This window comes from Petaurus breviceps, unplaced genomic scaffold (genome assembly GCF_028583685.1).
Source record: "Petaurus breviceps papuanus isolate PSGF00001 unplaced genomic scaffold, PetGlider_PUasm1.0 90792, whole genome shotgun sequence".
NCBI lineage: Eukaryota > Metazoa > Chordata > Mammalia > Diprotodontia > Petauridae > Petaurus > Petaurus breviceps.
In genome coordinates, this window is record NW_027187347.1 from 20,154,591 (window position 1) to 20,175,386 (window position 20,796).

General features: G+C 37.4%; 1 protein-coding gene across 1 annotated transcript in view; it reads right to left on the minus strand.

The window, feature by feature from the left end:
• Positions 1-20,796, minus strand: part of LOC138147447 (solute carrier family 15 member 2-like) — an 87,835-nt gene that overhangs the window by 17,311 nt on the left and 49,728 nt on the right. Inside the window, exons 15-16 of the mRNA XM_069069964.1 lie at positions 19,381-19,462; positions 9,501-9,635 (exon numbers count right to left, since the gene is read on the minus strand). Of these exons, the coding sequence (XP_068926065.1) occupies positions 9,501-9,635; positions 19,381-19,462 (217 nt within the window). The remainder of the gene's footprint in view (positions 1-9,500; positions 9,636-19,380; positions 19,463-20,796) is intronic.

The window sequence follows — 20,796 nt, forward strand, 5'->3', positions numbered from 1 at the left end:
AATTTCCTTTCCATAAATTCAGTCCTTTCCATCTCCAGACCTGCCCTTCCTCTACCTCAGGTCACCCCAGACCTATATTTTCAGGGCAACTTAAGGACCCCAGCTAGAAGTGCAATGAAAATAGGACTGCCCTTCCTGGGATACTTCCTGATCCTGGGATATACCACAGAGCCCTCCTTCAACTTTCCTGCAAATTTTCCCTTCCACATTTGGCCTCTTCATCAGACACTCTCTATTAACCTCCATCCCTACCCTTATCAGTAGACACTGAGAATCTCCATTCCCCTCTCTCTTTCCCATTGTTGATGGTGCACTCCTAGCTCTTCAGGGTAAATACCCCAATGCATCCTTAGAACTCTTGGGGGCTTGCCATCTCTACTATCACTGAACCCCTAAGACCTTCTGCTCTGCATCTGGGCCTTCCTATATGTGTTGTCATATTCCATTACAGGGTTAGCTCCTTGAGAGCAGGGATCATCTTTTTCTCCTCATTCCAAATGCTAAATAGAGGGGCGGCCAGGCAGCGCAGCGAGTAAGAGCACCAGCTCCATTGTCGGGATGACCTGGGGATCAAATCTCGGCTCAGATACTTAGCACCCACCCAGAAACACCTGGCCATGTAACCTTGAGCAAGTTACTTAACCCCAATTGCTTAGGGGTGGCCAGGTGGTTCAGCAAGTAAAGAGCACCAGCTCCAGTGTTGGGATGACCTGGGGATCAAATCCGGGTTCAGATACTTAGCACCACACCCAGAAATAACTGGCCATGTAACCTTAAGCAAGTTACTTAACCCTGATTGCTTTGAAAAAAAATAGAGTACTTAGCACATAGTAAATACTTAATAAATGCTTTACATTCATTCCTTAAAAGCTAAACATAGAGACAACTAGGTGGTACAGGGGTTAAGAGTGCCATGCTTGGAGTCTGGATGATCTGAATTAGAATTCTGCCTCAGACACTTATTAGCTATGTGGCCTTGGGTAAATCACTTAACCTATCTCAGCCTCAGTTTCTCCATCTGTAAAATAACGATAATAATGGCATCTACCTCACAAAATTGGTGTGAAGACCAAAGGAAAAACATATATAAAGTGCTCTGTAAACCTTAAAACAATATATACATGCTATTTATTATTATTATTGTATAAATTTTTTTGTTTTGACCTTTACATTCAGACTTTCAAGTCCATATCCTGAAAAGGAATCCTATGCTTTCTGGGCAAAAGTATCTCCCCTTTTTAATCAAGTTACAGGCAGATTCAATTTGATGATATCTACTCAAAACTACCTCCAACATTTCCATGTATACTTGGCTGCATGTTGCATATCAATAAACAGGCAATAGAAAAATAGACCGTAAAAGGGACTGAACTTTACTGCATCAAAACTACTCTGAATTATGAAAGAGGCAGAGCCAATTTGGTGGATTAGGGGTAGCCACATAGCTGAACTCTCCCAACAGTCCCCTCCAAACAAATTTAAAATAAGGTCTCAAGTAACAAAAAAAAAAAAGATCAGGGTGAAACATTTTTCTGGTTTAAGAAAACTTAAGAGGCACAGGAGAAATCTGTGACACCAAGGTAGAAGATTCCCTGCACTACACATGTGCAGAAGTGGCAAAAAGCAACCACAGCAGTAGAAGCAGCAGCAGCTTTGGGAGTTCTTAGCTCAGAGACAGGTATGGAGGTCAGACAACTGGTCAGAAAGAGATAACAGGGCATCCTCTGCAGGCACTGAGTCAATTGGCATTGACTGGCAACTCTACTGTCCATACACAGTTCTAGATCACAGTTCCAAGGTGGAGAGGATCATTGATGGTCATTCACAAGGATACAGGTTATTATAGGAATTGGTTACAGTACCAAAGCTAAAATGAACCTAGCATGTGCAGTTATAGGTTTCCCTTCCTGGGTAAAGACCAGAGCACAAACCAGGAGAGCAGTGACCATACCTCTCCTAGGATAATACCACTTTGGAGGTACTAAAAAATTGTAAACCCCATACTCACTCTGAAAAAAGCAGCATGAAAAAGCCTAAAGTTTGGCATAATACCCCCCGCCCCAGACCCAGGTAAGCAGAGCCCAACTTTAATATAAAGTTCAAAATCAAGAAATAGACTGGAGAAATTATCAAGCAAAAAAAATTAATTTGACCATAAAAAGTTACTGCAGTGGGAGGGGAAACCCAGTCATAAACTCAGAAGACAACAATGTGAAAACAGCTAACAAAAGCCTCAAAGAGAAATGCTAATTGAACCCAATCAAAATAAGAATTTCTGGAAGAGTTAGGGAAAGACATGAGTAGTAGAGAAAAAACTGGGAAAATAAATGAGAATGGTGTCATAAAATTAAGAAAAGAGAATTAACAGCTTGGTAAAGAGAGACACACAAAAAAAAAAAAACACAAGAAACTAGCACCTTAAAAAACAGAATTAGTCAAATAGTAAAAGAGGCACAAAAATCCACTGAAGAGAACACCTTGGAAAAGCAAAATTGGCCAAATGGGAAAAGAGTTATAAAATCTCACTGGAGAAAATAATTCCTTAAAATTAAAATTTAGCTAGTAAAATCTAATGACTCCAAAAAACATCAAGAAACAATAAAATAATGACAAAAGAATGAATAAAAAAAGAAAATGTGACATCTCATCAGAAAAACTACTAACCTGAAAAACAGATTGAGGAGAGATAATTTAAGAATTATTGGACAACCTGAAAGCTATAATAAAAAAAAGAGCCAAGACATCCTATTTTAAGAAATTATCAAGGAAAACTGCCCAGATATCGTGGATACACCTGGTAAAATAGAAATTAAAAGAATCTACTGATCACTTTCTCCAGGCTAGGTGGTGCAGTTAATAGAGCACCAGCCCTGGAGTCAGGAGGACCTGAGTTCAAATTTGGCCTCAGACACTTGACACACTTACTAGCTATGTGACTTTGGGCAAGTCACATAACCTCAATTGCCCTCCAAAAAAAAAAGATCCCCAAATGAAAACTTTCAGGGATATTATAAACCAAATTCTAGAGAATCTTAGTCAAAGAGAAATAAGCATCTAGAAAGAAACAATGCAAATATCATGAAGTCACAGTCAGGATCACACAAGATTTAGTTGCTTCCACCTTAAAGAAGCAAAGACCCTGGAATATGATATTCTGGAGGGCAAAGGAGCAGGGATTACAACCAAGAAGAACCTACCTGGCATAACCAAATAAAATCTGGTAGGGGAAAAACGTACTTTTAAGTATTCCTGATGAAAGAACCAGAGCTTGCATAGAAAATATAACATTCAAACAGCTTCAAGAGAAGCATAAAAAGGTAAACATGAAAGGGAAATCGTAAGGAATTCAATAAGGATAAACTGTTTACATTTTAACATGAGAAGATGATATAACTCCTAAGAATTTTATAATTATTACAGCAATTATAAGGAATATACATAGACAGAGGACTCAGGTGTGAATTGACTCACAGTGATGGGATGATACCAAAAAAAAAAAAAGATAAAATTAAGGGGTGAGAAAAAGGGATGCCTTGGGAGAAGGGGGGAGAGGTAGAATGAGTAAATTATCTCATATAAAAGAGGTAAGGAAGAGCTTTTAGAGTGGAATGAGGGGTGTTTGGGGGTGGGAGTGTGGGCACCTCTTGGATCTTCTCTTAATAGAATACATACACATTCAGTTTGGTACAGAAATCTATCCTGATTACAGAGAAGTAGCAGGGGAAGGGAAGGCAATATAAGGAGGAAACTGATAGAAGGGTGGTTAATTGGGGGAGATGGTGGTTAGAAGCAAAACACTTTTGAGAAGGGATAGAGTGAAAGAAGAGAGAAAAGGATAAATGGGAAAAATACGATAGACGGAAATACACAGTTAATAATCATAATTATGAATGTGAATGGGATGAATTCAACCATAAAGTGGAAGCAGATAGCAGAATGTGAATAGGATGAATTCACCTGTAAAAAGAAAGCAGATAGCAGAGTGGATTTAAAACCCAAATCCTACAAAATGTTGTTTACAAGAAACACACGAAACACAGAGACACACACAAAGTAAAGGGAAGGGGCTAGATCTTTTGTTCTTCATTCAACTACAATAAAAAAGCAAGGGTAGTCATGATCTCACAAAGCAAAAGTAAAGTTAGATCTAATTAAGAGAGATAAGCAGGGAAACCACATTATGCTAAAAGCTACCAGAGACAATGAAGTAATATCAACACTAAACATATAAGTACCAAATGATATAGCATACAATTTTTTAAAGGAAAAGTAAAATGAGATACAGGAGAAAATTGACAGTAAAGCTATACTAGTGGGGCACCTCAACTTTTCCCTCTTCAAACTAGATTAATCTAACTAGAAAATAAACAAGAAAGAAGATAAGGAGATAAGTAGAATGTCAGAAAAGTTAGATATGATAGACCTTTGGAGAAAACTGAATGGGAATAGAAAGTAATATACCTTTTTCTCAGTAGTATATGGCGTCTACACAAAATTTGACCATGTATTAGGGTATAAAAACCTCACAACCAAATACAAAAAGGCAGAAATATTAAATGCATCCTTTTCATCTAAATTAAACATTGGTTTTTGCTGTTGTCATTCAGTCATTTCAGTGATGTTCAACTCTTTGTGACCCCATTTAGGGTTTTCTTGGCAGACATACAAGAGTGGTTTGCCTTTCCTTCTTCAGCCCATTTTACAGACGAGGAAACTGAGGCAAAAAGGATTAAGTGACTTGTCCAGGATCATAGAGCTACCAAGTGTCTGTGGCCAGATTTGAACTCAGAAAGATGAGGACTTTTGGATTCCAGGTCCAGCACTCTATCCACTGCACCACCTAGCTGCTCCAATACACTGATTAATTTGACTTTAAAAAAAAGAGGAAAACTGAATTAACAGTATAAAAATGAAAAGAGTGAATTCACCACCAACAAAGAGGAAATTCAAACAATCATTAGAAGCTATTTAACCCAATTTTATGCCAATAAATCTAACAATCAGAGCAGAATGTTTGAATATTTACAAAAATATGAGTTGCCAAAATTAAACTTTGGCAAATTAAAATCCTTAAATAACTCCCTCTTAGGAAAAAAAAAATTGAACAAGCCATCAATGAGCTCCCTAAGAAAAAATCCCCAGGACCTGATGGATTGATTCACAAACTAATTCTAACAAATATTTAAACAACAATTAATTTCAGTATTTATATAATACTGGGAAAATAGGCAAAGAAGGAGTCCTACCAAATTCATTTTATGACAAAATATTTTGCTGATACCTAAACCAGAAAGGGCAAAAATAGAGAGAGAAAACTATAAACCAATTTCCCTAATGAACATTGATGAAAAAATTGTAAGTAAAACACTAGCAAGGAGATTACAGCAATATATCAAAAAGATCATATGCGATGACCAGGTGGGATTTATATCAAGAATGCAGGGCTGGTTCAATATTAGGAAAACTATCAGTATAAATATCCATGTCCAGAGAAAGAAATAAAAACAACAAAAATTATATGATTAAGGGGTGGCCAGGTGGGTCAGCGAGTAAGAGCACCGGCCCCGGTGTCAGGATGACCTGGGGATCGAATCTGGGCTCAGATACTTAGCACCACACCCAGAAATAACTGGCTGTTTAACCTTAAGCAAGTTACTTAACCCCAATTACTTAAAAAAAATCATATGATTATCTCAAGAGATGCAGAAAAAGTTTTGATAAAATACAACACCCATTCCTATTTTAAAAAAACACTATAGAGCATAGAAATAAATGGAGCTTTCCTTAAAATGATGTGTAGTATCTATCTAAAACTATCAGAAAGCATTCTCTATAGTATGAATAAGCTAGAAGCCTTCCCAATAAGATCAAGGATGAAACAAGGATGCCCATTATCACTATTTTATTATTCAATATTATTCTAGAAATGCAAACTATAACAATATTAGAAAAAGAAATTAAAGGAATTAGAGTAAGCAATGAGGAAAGAAAATTATCAGTCTTTGCAGAAGACATGATGGTATACTTAGAGAATCCTAAAGAATGAACTGAAAAACTAATTTAAATAATTAACAACTTTAACAAAGTTGCAAGATATAAAATAAACCCCCATTAATCATCAGCATTTCTATATATTACCAACAAAGCACACAGCAAGAAACAGAAAGACAAATCCATTTAAAATTAGAGAAGACAATATAAAACACTTGGGAGTCTACCTCTCAAAAGAAATCCAGGAACTATACAAACACAATTACAAAATATTTTTCACACAAATAAAATCATATCCAAATAATTGGAGATATATTAAGAGCTCATGCATAGGCTGAGCCAATTTAATAAAAATGACAATTCTACCTAAATTGACTTGCTTATTCAGTTCTATATCAAACTACCAAAAATTATTTTATAGAGCTAGAAAAAATAGTAACAAAATTCATCTGGAAGAACAAAAGGTCAAGAATATCAAGGGAATCAATGAAAATAAAAATTGTGAAAGAAGTTTGGTATAGCCATACCAGATCTCAAACTGTATTACAAAACAGTAATCATCAGAATAATCTGGTACTGGATAAGAAACAGAGTGGTGGATCAGTGGAATAGATTTTCTACACAATGAATAATAATAAATGACCATAGTAATCTAGTGTTTGATAAATGCAAAGATCTAAGCTTTTGGAACAATAACTCACCATTTGACAAAAATTGCTGAGAAAACTGGAAAAGAACATGGCAGAAATGAGGTAGAGACCAACATCCCACACTGTATACCAAGATAAGGTCAAAATGGGTACATGATTTAGACATGAGGGAGCATGAAATATCTTACTTGTCAGATCTATGGACAAGGGAAGAATTTATGATGAAACGAGATGAGAACATTATGGATAATTTTGATTACATTAAATTAAAAAGGGTTTGCACAAATAAAACTGTGATAGTAATGGCAATTAAAGATTCCCCTGTATTGGCTTGGTTTTCAAATTGATTGTGTTAAAACCCAGAGTTTGTTAATCCCACCTGTGGGATGGACTTGTTGATGTGAAAAGAAAGTCCTGAACTGGGAGGAGCTGGTGATGTAGATTTGGAGAGACACTAGAGAGAGGCGGAAGATCTTTTTGGAAGCAGCACCTCATGGAGAGAGAGAGACTAAGAGAATTGCTGGTGGCCGCTTTGAATTGCCCTGGACTTTTGAGACCTGCCCCCTGAGCTGCCAAGGACTGAGGAGACATGGCTGTTTTGCTGGTACTTTGTCTGTCTGTTTTGATGTTGTTTTGCCAGATTTGTCCACTGGTGAAAGACAGTCCTTTTCTTGAAGAAGTCCTGGAACCTGGCTGTTCGCTAAGAAGCCCTGAGACTGTCCTGCAGACAGAGAGTGAATACTGTCCACTGGTGAGGGACAGTGCTGTTGTTGCAGGGGTCTGGAGACTGTCCTGCAGACAGAATGAATACTGTCCACTGGTTAAGGACAGTGCTGTTTTTGCAGGGGTCTGGGAGCCTTTCTGTTGGTTCAGAAGCCCTGAAGAAGGATTTTCTTGTTGTATGTTTACAGAAATCCTGGGAGAGGGCTTTGCTAATGTGTTCAGGGGTTCTAGGACTGTTCTACAGACAGAGGATAAATTCATGAAGGGACTGGCAATGTATCTTATGGCCTTGCTAAGCCTTGTCTCCCCAGGAACTAAGATTGCTGAGAACTTGCCTCATGTCAAGATGAAGAAAAGACCTCCATTTGGGTATTAAGTGCTGTGTTCAAACTTGATGTAACTCTGGGGTAGATTCAATTGTGATCCAGGGGTGGGGAACTTTTGACCTTATGTTTGGAAACTAATCTCCATTTGAGAAGAGGGGCTTTGTGGTGGACTTAATTAAGGTATAGCCTAGGGGTGGAGAAGTATTTAGAACAGAGACTTTGTAATTGATTGAATGATTGGAAGGTCCTGGGGTGGGGTAGTCCTTGGAGATTATTTAATCACATTTAGTAAATGCTGTATTTGGAATGATGTCATGTTTTGATCTTCTCTGTTCTTGGTTGGTCACTGAATAAAATGGAGAGCACCTATGCTGGTATTTTGAACCTGGGAAGTTGCCTTTCTTTTGGCATTACATTACAAAAACCAATGCAACTAAGATTAGAAGAAAAGCACAAAATAAGAGGGGGAGGGCAATTTTATAGCAAGTTTCTCTAATGACCTCATTTCTCAAATATATAGAGAACTGAGTTGAATTTATAAGAATATGAATTGTTCTCCAATTGATAAAGTGATCAAGGTATATGAACAGGTAGTTTTCAGAAGAAAGCAAAGCTAACTATAGTTATATTTTAAAATGCTCTAAATCACTATTGATTAGAGAAATGCAAATTAAAACAACCCAGATACCACTTCACACTTATCAATTAGCTAATATGACAGAAAAGGAGAATGATAAATGTTGGAGGGGATGTGGGAAAATCGGGACACTAATGTACTGTTAGTAGGGTTGTGAACGGATCCAACCATTCTGGAAAGCAATTTCGAACTATGGCCAAAGAGTTATAAAACTGTGCATGCCCTTTTGACCAAGCAATACCACTACTAAGTCTGTGTCCCAAAGAGATTTAAAAAGGAGGTGGGGGTGGAGGAAGGACTTATATGTACAAAAATACTTGTAGCCACCTTTTTATGGTGGCAAAGAATTGGAAATTGAGGAGACATCCATCAATTGGGGAACGACTGACTGAGTTGTGGTATATGATTGTTTTTGTGGGGGCCTTTTTGTGTTTGTTTTTTGGAAGCAACTGAGGTTAAGAGACTTGCCCAGGGTCACACAACTATGTGGTATATTATTGTGATGGAATACTATTATGCTATAAGAAATGATAAGCAGGATGTTCTCAGAAAAACTTGGAAAGACTTATATGAACTGATGCAAAGTGAAGTGAACAGAACCACAAGAACATTACACATAGTAACATCATTATTGTACAATGATAAACTGTGAATGACTTATCTATTTTCAGCAATACTGTGATCCAAGACTATTCCAAAATACTTATTATGAAAAATGCTATCCACCTCCAGAGAAAGAACTGATGGCATCTGAATACATATCAAAGCATGCTTTTTAAACTTTCTTTATTTTTTCTCATTTTGGGAGAAGAGTGGGTCTGTTTTTTTTTTTTTGTAACAAGTCTAATGTGAAAATGTGTTTTGTATGACTGAACATGAATAATCGATAGCAAATTGCTCTCAATGAGGGGTAGAGAAGGGAGGAAGAAAATTTGGGACTCAACAATTTTAAAAAGCAATGTTAGAAATTGTTTTTACAGGTAATTTTTTAAAATATGTAAATTTTCAAAAAAGCCTACTTTGACAAATCACTGCAGTTTGATCCAGCAATACCACTACTAGTGAATGAAATGTGATAATGGCAATGGAGAAGATATAATGCAACTCACTACAAATTCAACCCAACCCATCCCATCCCATCCCATCCCATTTTTTCCCTCCCACTCCTCTTACCTGAAAGGACCTCACAGGCTTTGTTAACAAGGTGTCACCCTGATTGCTCTGCATTATCATCTTCACATCTGATTTGGCCAGATTTACAATCTGTAGAAAGCTCTCTCTGTCAGCTGGCTTGGCTGGAGCCATTCTCTAAAGATAAGAGATTTGTGTCAAAGAATACACTTATGGTGCTGTTTAGATAGCTCACAGCTCAGTCAACCCTATCAGTCTGCCCATCCAAGGAAGACTAACCCCATGGTAAACAAACATTGAATAATTTTTCAGTCATTTACTTCTTTCAACTCTCCTTCCAATTTAACGCCAAGTAATAGTCATTCTTTCTCCACTAGATTTCTTAAGGTTCATGTCTTCTTTTTTCACTTCCTCTCCTTACCCACACCTCCCTAAGGAGTTTGTTTGCCTTGTTCTGAACCCCTGCTGGGCCATAGAGCCTCCCACAGTCTATGTAAAGTCATGTTTTAAAGCAAGCTTTAAAGCAAGAGAGCAATTCTATTAACATGGGTCCACATTTACATACAAAGGAAGATGGAGATGCTAAGAAAGGCTACTAAGGTTGTATAGGAGGCATCTACATTTTTGGTGAATTTTAATTTTGTCGAACTTGACCCTCATCTGAGGGATGCTTATGATCTGAAGGACTCTAATAACTTTTTTTTTGCTTTTTGGAGGGCAATTATAATTAAGTGACTTGCCAAAGGTCACATGGCTAGTTTTTGTGTTAAGTGTTTGAGGCCGGATTTGAGCTCAGGTCCTCCTGACTCCAGGGCCGGTGCTCTATTCACTGTGCCACCTAGCCACCACTCTAATAACTTCTTTCAGTGGTGTCTCATTTCTGCCCTTCACCTAAAGCCTAGAAAATATATCCCCCCTGAGAAGCCCAATAGGATGAATGCTAAAACCCTAGCCAGCAAGCACACTGTCTGTAATGTGCCAAAGGGAAGGTTTATTTGAAAAAGAACAGCTATTATGCGCACAAGAAAACTCTAGTCATTCAAAGTACTGTAGCATCTCACCACATATATAGCCTACTATTATTTATAGTCCAAAGGTTTAGTTCATGGAAAAGTGTTCACTGACAAGCAGGCCTGGGGAGAAATTATAAAGGAGTTTGTCTTGGGCAGCTAGGTAGCACAGTGAATAGAGTGCTGGGTCTGGAGTCAGGAAGGTTCACCTTCCTGAGTTACAATCTGGCCTCAGACACTAGCTGTGTGACCCTGGGCAAGTCACTTAACCTTGTCTGCTTCAGTTGGCTCATCTGTAAAATGAGCTGGAGAAGGAAATGGCAAACTGCTCCAGTATCTTTGTCAAGAAAACCCCAAATGGGGTCACAAAGACTTGGACATGACTAAAAAACATTGCCTCAAGCATCCATAAATCCTTTACTCTTTCCTTCTGTCACTCAGGTCACTTCCTTACTACTTTGACCTTAGGAAATGAGTAATTGAAGGTTCCTATCCAAAACAATATCAAGAAAGCATGTGAATTTTATTCACCCTCAAGTATAAATTACTTGTACTAACTTAAAAGTGTCCAGGAGCAAGATCGAAGCCCAGTCTTAAAGAGGTAATGATGTCACTTCGTTCATCAGCCATCAGTTGAGAGAGATCATTTGGGACAGGAAGCCCTTTTACACATGCTGAAACCACAGAAACTTCCTCTGGAGGCTCATTAGGTACTCCATAGTACTTTCCTTTCCCATAATGTCATTTTAATGTGCACAGTACCAATTCCTCTCTGCTGCTTGAGGCCTTGTCTTTGGGTCTTGGAGTATTTAGATTAAGTTTTCCCCATGAAACACTTTGTTTTGCACCTGTTGCCTCTATTTCCTAGCTCTCCTCAAAGAATTTCACTTGGGAAATCAGCCTGTGATCTAGCCAGGGATTAATTCTTTTAATTCATGTGAAGTTCTCTCAGCAAATTTTTCTTTTAGGAAAGGCTGTTCCAACAATGGGCTTCTAGAACCAGGGCTCTGCCTCTTCAAGCTATCACCAGAATTTAGCTTTATTACCTCAAAATGTAACATTTAAACCCTGGAGACCTTTGTGCTTTTAGCCAGAGGGGTATATAGTATTTTTATCTAATTTCTATTCTAGATTTCTCTGATCAGCTGATTGTCACAAACTCTTTTCTCAGGGTTAGTCACCAAACCTTCATGGCTCAATTTAGCCTTTTTTTCTTTCTTTTTTTTTAGGGGGGAAAGGCAAGGCAACTGGGGTTAAGTGACTTGTCTAAGATCACACAGCTAGTAAGTGTCAAGTGTCTGAGACCAGATTTTAATTCAGGTTCTTCCTGACTCCAGGATTGGTACTCTATTCACTGGGTCACCTAGCTGCCCCCACAACCTAGCCTTTCAACAACCTTGCTATAGGATTGGGCATCCTCTCTCAAAGGCACTCTGCCTAAGCTGTTTATTGACTAGAAAAGTCATTTCATTGGTTCCCAGTATTATTCTCATTTGGTACCAGGTAACCATAATGATATTACCTTCATCATGGACATGTGCCAAGGAAAGCAAACCCCTCCTACACCTCTATTATCACCTCCATTCCTAGGTGAAGTTAATTTCCAAGTACATTTCTTATAATGGGTGTCATATTTCATGACATCTCAAGGGGTGGAGGAGGGGGTGAGAGGAGGGAGCTAATTTGGAACTGAAATTTAAAAAATCCAAGCACATTCCTCAAATATTATGCCCTACTCTCAGTTCCCTAACTGGGACTATATGATGGTAAGATTTCCTGTGCAGTCTGGTTCTCATATTTTAATGGTCCCTATCTTCACAGCTTGTAAATTATTTCTCTTCTTAAAAAGGAAAACCAAATATGATCTTAGTTTCCTCTATAAACACAGACTCCTTAGTTTTTGCAAAGCATTTGGAAGCAAGAGCATAAGCATAGGATAGATGACACATGGTTTTGAGTAAAAAAAAGATATGGTTGTTTCAATAGATAGTTTTAATTTAGAAAACTGAAATAATAGCAAAAGAAGTTCCCAATAAGACAATTTTGGCTCAGTGCAATAACAAAAATAAAACACTTAAAAATTAGAGCTGTCCAAAAGTAGAATGGTGATAGTGGCTTCCCCATCCTTTCAGTTCCTCAAGCAGATCCTGGTTGAGCACTTCTCCAGGATGCTGTAGAGATGAATGCCATTTACATAGGGACATGACCAGATGACCACTGAGTTCTTTTCCAATGTCAAGATTCTATGAGAGTTTCACCTACAAATCCTCAAATAATAAGGTTCACTTGTTGTAACTTCTTGGACCATAGGAGCCCTTGACTTGCAGTACGGATCCCACAGGACCATAAACGACAAACCAGAAGACTAAAAACTGAGTAAGGTAAATCAGTAGACCTTTTGTTTGAGCATAACTAGAAATAGCAATAACAAAATCATTTATTTTGACTTTTGATGGAACTGTGATGACGATCTAGAATGAACTACTTTGACAATGCTTGCAATTTACTTCTCTCTCTAAATTCCCTTCCAGTTCTAAAGATCTATGATTCTGTGTGATTTCACTTTTCTTTGGGCAAATTGTAATTGCTTCCCCTATGGGAAAGAGGGGAATTGTGTCCCAGGATGCTCTACCTGTTCACTCTGTTCTGAGAACCCATCGTTTTATTCATAAAATATCACACAGCTGAGTGAAAGACTAAGACATTTCTGTAGAGCCTCATGAAATTGCTTTGTTTTGTTCCATTCTGGATCTAAGGTCGACTGTGACTCCCAAAAGTTTCCATTAATAGGATGTGTTATTTTCAAACACTTCCTTTCTGGACCTCTACTCTTCAACTGTAAAATCAAGGGATTGTACTAAATGATTTGTCAGGTCCTTGACAACTCTAATTCTATATTCTTAAAATGCCTTTCTTCCAAAAACCAGTTTTCCAATACCTGTTTCTTCCTGCTTTCTACAACTATCCAGTTGTTGAAACACTTTTTGTGTTTTTCCAAACATTTATATAGGCAAAAGAATCCTTGGCATTTCCCTCTTGAATCTTCAACAAAACTAGGTCTGAAACCTATTATAATACCTATTTAATCTCTTAGGGCTAAATAAACTTTCTAAATACATTTTGAGTGATTAACACAGAGATTAGTTAACCATTTATTGACCAAAGGTCAAGGAGAAGGAGAGGGTTCCACACCAATAAGACTTTTAAAAGTTGGTGTAACCAACAAGATTGATAACATTAAGTTGTGACTTTAGAACATGGAATATATATATATATATATATATATTGGGGGCACAGAGAAGTAAACTGGTGTCAGAGTCAGGAACAATGAGATTCAACTCCCACCTTGGATACAACCTGGCTATGTGTCCCTTGGTAAGTCATTTGATTTCTCAGTGCACTATGTAATACTCTAAGACCATAAATTACATAGAAGGTTCTGGTCTTCTTTGGTAGAGTTTCCTTGATGGGAGTTCCCTATACCAATAAAATCAAAATCCTCATTTCCTCTCCCTCCCCTCCAACCAGAGTAAAAAAAAGTGTGGTTGTATAGGCTAGAAGGCACAGTTTCTTGGTTTTTCTTCTTTACATCTAGTAGGTACTTCATTTCAACAAATACCTTTGATGAAGAGGTAGTCTTTGTCCTTTTCTTTGCCAAGCTAACTCCGCCACTTGTGTTCTTGATCTCATTGTCCTCTATCTCCTTCAGGTGCCTGTCACTTCAACCATTTCATTTCATCTTCAAACTTTCCTTATCCATTGGCTTCTGACTCCACCTACAAACATGTTCAGATATCCTCCATCTTTAAAAACCTTCACTTGATCCTGTCATCCCCTCAATCTCTGGTACTATAACTTTTCTCCCTTTCAGAGCCAAACTCCTAAAAGGGATTGGATATACTTATTACTACTTCTTCACTTCCCACTCACTTTTCAACTCCTTTCAGTCTGACTTCCAACTCCAATTGGAATTTAACTACTCAATTAAAACTGATTTTTCCAAGGTCATCAATGCTTTTGCAAATGCAAATGCATTTTGCATTTGATTTTTTTGCACTGATCTGATATGGAGGTAGGTCTAACCATTTTTTGAAGAACATGTTTTAAAAGTATTTAACATTTCCCCATTTCCTTGGATGGAATATATTGAACATAGCTTAACAGTGTCTTGATGAGTCAGAGGCATGTGTATCAATTATTATAAAATATTATAGTTGTTATTCTAGATACAGTTGGTATGGGAATAAATAATTATAGAATATCAGATCCAGAATATCTAGTAAAACATCCTTATTTTACAGATAAGAAAACTGAGGCCAAGAGAATTAAATGATTTGCCACTGGGAAGAATGATCCATAGAAATATCCTGAAACTTGCTTTTTAAAAAAAAATCCCTTCAGTCAACTTGATTGTTCAACACTGGCATGTTTCTAATAATTTTTCTTCAAAAAATATGGATCTTACAGAATATTTACCTGGCATCAAAGTAAAGCATAGGTTGAAAAAGGAAGACAAGTTAGGGGGCAATTAAAATGGTCAAGTAATAAGGTAATGGAGGCCTGAATTAGGGCATTGACATTGAGCTCAGAGGCCAGAAAGGAAGGAAGAGTAGTGAGAAGTTAAAGGAAGAAGAGACAAGACTTCACAACTAATTGGAAAAGGTAGAGTAGGGAGAAAGGAAAACAAAGATGACTAGAGTTTTGAACTTAAATGATTGGAATAATGGTGGTACACAACATTTATAAAGATGAAGAGGAGGTAGTTTGGGAGGAATCTTAGGATATAGGAAGGTTTGTGGAATATCTAATGAGACTTGAGGTACATCCTTTGAGAACCATTATTGTCAGGGAGAATGAGGACCCAAGAAGTGGGCACTGGCATTTGGGAAGTTATTAAGAGACCTCCAAGAGAACGATTTCAAGTAGACTGATGAGACATATTGCAAGTGTGCTGCAGAGAGTAGATAGTGAGAAAATGGGGGCATCTAGACTATTTAGTTTAGAAAAATAGGTATGAAATAAAGACAGGAAGTAGGATGGTAACTATGGGGTTCATCAAGTTAGGAGAGACATATGTTTGCAAGAAGGATTAAAGATGTTTGAGGGATTTGAACTAAAGGGGAGCAAGAAAACAAGAATATATGGGAGTTGATGGGATCGAGAGTACAGGTGGAGGAAGAAAGGAAGAGAGAATAAGTGCAGAAAAGAGATGGATACAAGTGGACAGAAGGAAAGAGAGGAAAGATCATAGAATCCAAGAGCAGTTGGGATCCCAGAAACCCCTACATGACCAAGATTCCCTTCTACAACATCTGTAACAATGATCACCCAGCTTTAGCTTGAAGACCTATAAAAATGCCTCCTGGTGGTAGCCCAATTTGGTACTGGACTGCTAGGAAGTTTTTCCTTATGTTGGCCTTCTAAAACTTTCTACCTATTGTTCCTAGTTCTGCCCTCCTGAGACAAGTAGAACAAAGCCCTTAGTCAACATGACAGCCCTTCAAACATTTGAACACAACACTCAGTAGCCATTAAGTCTTCTCTTTAACAGGCTAAACATCCCCAGTTTCTTCAGCTGATCTTTGTATTGAATATTCTCCAGGTGTCTCAACATCTTGGTCACCTTCTTCTGGACACACTCAAGCTTGTCTTTCCTGTGGTGCCCAGAACTGACAAAGTATTGTTGATATATCCCGACATGTACTGAGTATATCACAATTGTTATTTCCCTTGTTTTTTATACTATGCTTGTATCAATGCAGCTTAGGATAGCATTCACTTTTTTGGCTGCATGGCCTGCTTTGGACCCATACTTGGTTTGTAGATCACTAAAATATCCGGATCTTTTTCATAGGAATTCTCATCTTGCCTTCTTTTCTCTAGACTGTATTTGTGAAATTCATTTTTGGAGCTTAAGACTTGACATTTATTTTTAATAAATACAATCTTATTCAATTCAGTCCATCATAACGTGTCTTTTTAGATCTGGACTCTGTTATCCAACATAGTCATTATCCTTCTGTGCTTCATTTGTAAATATGATAAGCATGCTAGCTAGGTCTTCACCCACGTCACTAATTAAAATATAGAATGTAGCATAGGACCAAGAACAGATTCCTTCCACTGGAATAGAGGCTTTCCACTGGAAACTTCCTTCCAAGTTGAAATCAAACAATCATTAATAACAGCTCTTTGCTCTGGTCATTTAATCAGTTCTAAGTGCACTTAAGTATACTATCATCTAACCCATATCTCTTCATCTTCTGTTCAAGAATATTGGGCGACACTTTGTCAAATGCATTGCTTAATTGAAGCGCACTATGTAGCATTCCCCTTTATAATTACCCTACTGAATAAGAAAATTAGATTAGTCTAGTACCCTCTATTCCTGAGGAGGCCATACTTGCTTTTAGTGATTACTGCTTTTCTATGTGCTTAAAAACTATTCTATTAATAAGTTCCTATAATTCTGTTCTATAATTTTGCAAAAATGGTTGAGCTTTCTGCTCTATAATTTGCAAACTATTCCCTCTTTCTTTAAAAATGAGGACATTTGTCTTTCTATTCCTATGCACTTCTCCCATTCTCCAAGATCTCACAACAATTATATCTGCCAGGTCATTCAGAACCCCAAGAGATAGTTCTTTAGGGCCCTGTTAACTTGAATCTATTAAGGAGAGCTAGATGCCTCACTAATCTTTGGACTCTGCTCTCTAACTTTTTTTGGGTGTATCCTTCCCAGTCTAAAGAGCATTCACAGAAAACAGAAACAAAATGATATCTGAGCAATTCTATATTTTCATTGTCTATTATCTTTCCATCTACTTGAATCCTTCCCTAATGGTCTTGATTTGTATCAAAATAGGAGGCAAAACACCCTCTGATCTTTTTACTCATAGAAGATACTTTATAACAACAGCTAAAATATATGGATAAAGATGTACCATGTGCCATGTAAGACACATAAACAAACATTTATTGAGTTCTTTCTCTGAAGTAATGTTCTAAGCACTAAAAAGGACAAAATCTCTGAGGGGAAAAATGGGAGAAAATAAGAGAAGATTTAGCCAGATGCATTGGGATGGCAGTGTCCAAAAAACTATTTCACTCAAAATTGGGGAAAAACCATTGTGACGATCTATTAAAAATTTCCTCTGCTTAAATTTTTCAAATCATACACATCTTATACATGACTCTACTTTGTTTTTTAAGCCATAGCTTACTCAGACTTTTGTCTTTTCTAAAAGATGCAGGAGGAATTTTGCAAATTCATGTTATAATATGTTTTTTTTATCATTTGTCTTTGTCTTCATTATTGCATATATGCTACCTTCAATGTAAAGTGTTCTATTATATTGCGACTTTGTTTATCACTGTACCACAAGTGAATTCTATGGTACTATCCTCCCTCCCTCCTGACACTTCCTGTCCCAACTTGAGAACTGTCCTAGTGCCTTCCAGATGAGACTTTAAAGATGCCCTATGAAGCTATTAAAGGACTTAGGCTACCATTTTAATAGGTGCCTAACACCCCTTACACAAGATTACAAAAGTGTTCTAAGGTTGATGTGTCTTTAGCATCACCTAAAGATTCTTGTAAGGAGTTACTGAATGATGTTACTATCACTACCTATCTCAGAGAGTTGGGAACAGAATTTCATTTAACCCTTCAAATGCTGTAGATATGCAAATGATTCCATAGAATTCCAAGTGAGAAGGAATCTTAGTGATAAAAGATCCCAACATCCTCATTTTATATATAAGATAACTGAAGCCCAGTGTCTAAATTTTCTTAACTGAAGTTGTGTCTTACCCAAGGTCACACAGATAGTAAGTACCAGAGTCAGGATTTGGACCCAGTTATTTTGGCCCCATGATCCTCTTTCCATCCTTGATGAATGTTTGTCCTTGTACTTCAGAGCTGGTCTAGGACTCTTCTCATAGTTGGTTAACTTCTTCATGCTGTCAATATGTGTAATCTGTTCCCCCCACTCCCACCACCAGCAGTATTCCTAATCTCTATCAAGTTTTTTCTCTGCCATTTCACTTTTTCCCTGTTTTTTTCTTGTCTTTTTAACATAAATCCTCCTTCCTCTTCCGTTTTTCCTGGGCTTTTTGGCTTTACAACTGATAGAACTTACTTTTACAACCATCACTAGTCAATTAGAATATTTGTTTTCTGGTCAACAAACTGACCGATCTCACTGTGTTGCGTAGAATATTCAAACCATTGGTGCTTGGGCTCTCCTTAGCTATTTTCACTCTTTATAGGTTCTGTACTTACTGACAGAAATTTAGTTTTACTTCTATATTCACAACTGTTCAGAATCTTTAGGTTACTGGAAGGCTAATCTCCAGATAACTGAAATGTTTCTTATAATTAATGCTTTATGTAGAAAACTGTACTAGATACAGTCAGTACATAGAGAAGACATAATTCCTGTAATTCCCATGTAGACCTTAGATATATAATGTGAGAAAAAGAAAAACATACATGAAAAGCACATAGTAAAACTCACAAAGAAAGATTAACAGATGCAGTCAATCAACCCAGCACAACAGGCTTCCTCTTACAGACTCCAAGGAAATCATTAAATAACCCCTATTTAAATAGATTTTTCTCACAAAAGGGTTGCCTTAAACAATGAGGTATGGATGAGCCAGATGGATAATCCACAGACCTGTGACTTAAGTGATTATATGGGATGCTTTCACTCTGTACCCAGTTGATAACAAAAGTTTACTACATAATCTGACAAACAGATTATGCTAATTGTCACTTCAAATTGTACTACTAAAGGAACCATTTTCCACAATTAGCTGAATAAATTCTAAACTCAAAGCAATGGACTGATACCCTTCTAAAACCTTTAACCCATGGGGTTCTGGGCATTATGATGATCTATACTCACATCCACATTAAACTGTAGAATGGCTGCAGCAACAAATGCCAAAGCTGTCAGCATCATTCCAATAACCATCTTAGTAATGGGTCTGCAGAGGGATAGAGAAAAGAAACCATGGGACAAAAGACTGTAGAATGATTGATCCATGAAAAGGCACTTAATGTGCCATAGATTTTGCCAAAGCCACATCAGGAAAAGTGAATCCTCCATGTCAACCAAACAATATCCTAAAATACCCTCCCTGCCATACTCTGTTTCAGCCAGATTTCCCTGACCTCCTGCTTTTAAAAGGGGAGGCATTAGATATCATTGTATCTGACTCATATGGTTCCAATGAACGATGTCCTGACTGTCATTGAGTGTATAGCTTAGCATGGTCCAGCAATCTGACTTTTTTAAAAGTTCACACTTTATTGAATCAAGATTATAATATGTCAATGTGGTTAAACAATTTAACACAATCATTTTAAGTAAATTTCTTTGTACTAACTTATTTCAAATGGCTTCCATCACCTCCTGAAACACACAGGCTTTTCAACTGCTCTAGGACAAAAGTGTTGAGTGTGTGTTTGTATACATGCACTTGTGTATATGTATGTGCATAGACAGTGGCTATGCTTAGCTCTCTAACCAAAGGGGATATTTCTCCATACTCCCCTTCCTCACATTACTTATATTTCTTCACAGGATATCTCTGGCAAAACAGCTGTTATTGCTTTTTATATTGTTGTTCCTATTCTGTTGTCCTATTAAAAGGCAAACCGGTATATTGGCTAGGTGGTCAGAAACACCTAGATTTGATTCTTGCCTCTGATTTACAGTAGCTGGGTGAGCAACACAAGTTATTGTCAATGCCTTAGGAAGCTCCCAACCACCAAGTGTGGGGAGTTAGTTGCCCACACAAATGAAATCACAAGTTCAGATCCCTTAGCCTCTCCCCTCTCCCCCAACTATGTTATGCAATGTTATACTCTATTATATATCATCATACTATATCATATTACAATACATAATTAGTGATACTTAAATGGTAAATTAGCATAGGTTAGAATGTGTAGGTCTCCATTAACACATTTTCAGCTTCTTTCATGAACTTGGCACTAAACTGGGTGATCTCTTAAATACAGAAAGACATGGGGAAGAAAGGAAAGACTCTCAAAATATCTGCTGAATAACTTTTTGTCTCTGATAAGGGGAAAATACCTAGCAAATAACCCATTTCTTGGGGAGATTGCTCCTGGTGGAGGAGAGAAACTGCTAAGAAGCTTGATAGAGAAAGATGTGCACCACTGGAAGTTACCCCTGATTTTTTCCCTTTAACAAATCTAGAACCCACAACTGAAACTGCTTGAGTCTTAGATGGTAACTTTAGCCTGAGAGTATTCTTCAGTTTGCTTTTGCCAGACGCTGGCCATGTGCAAG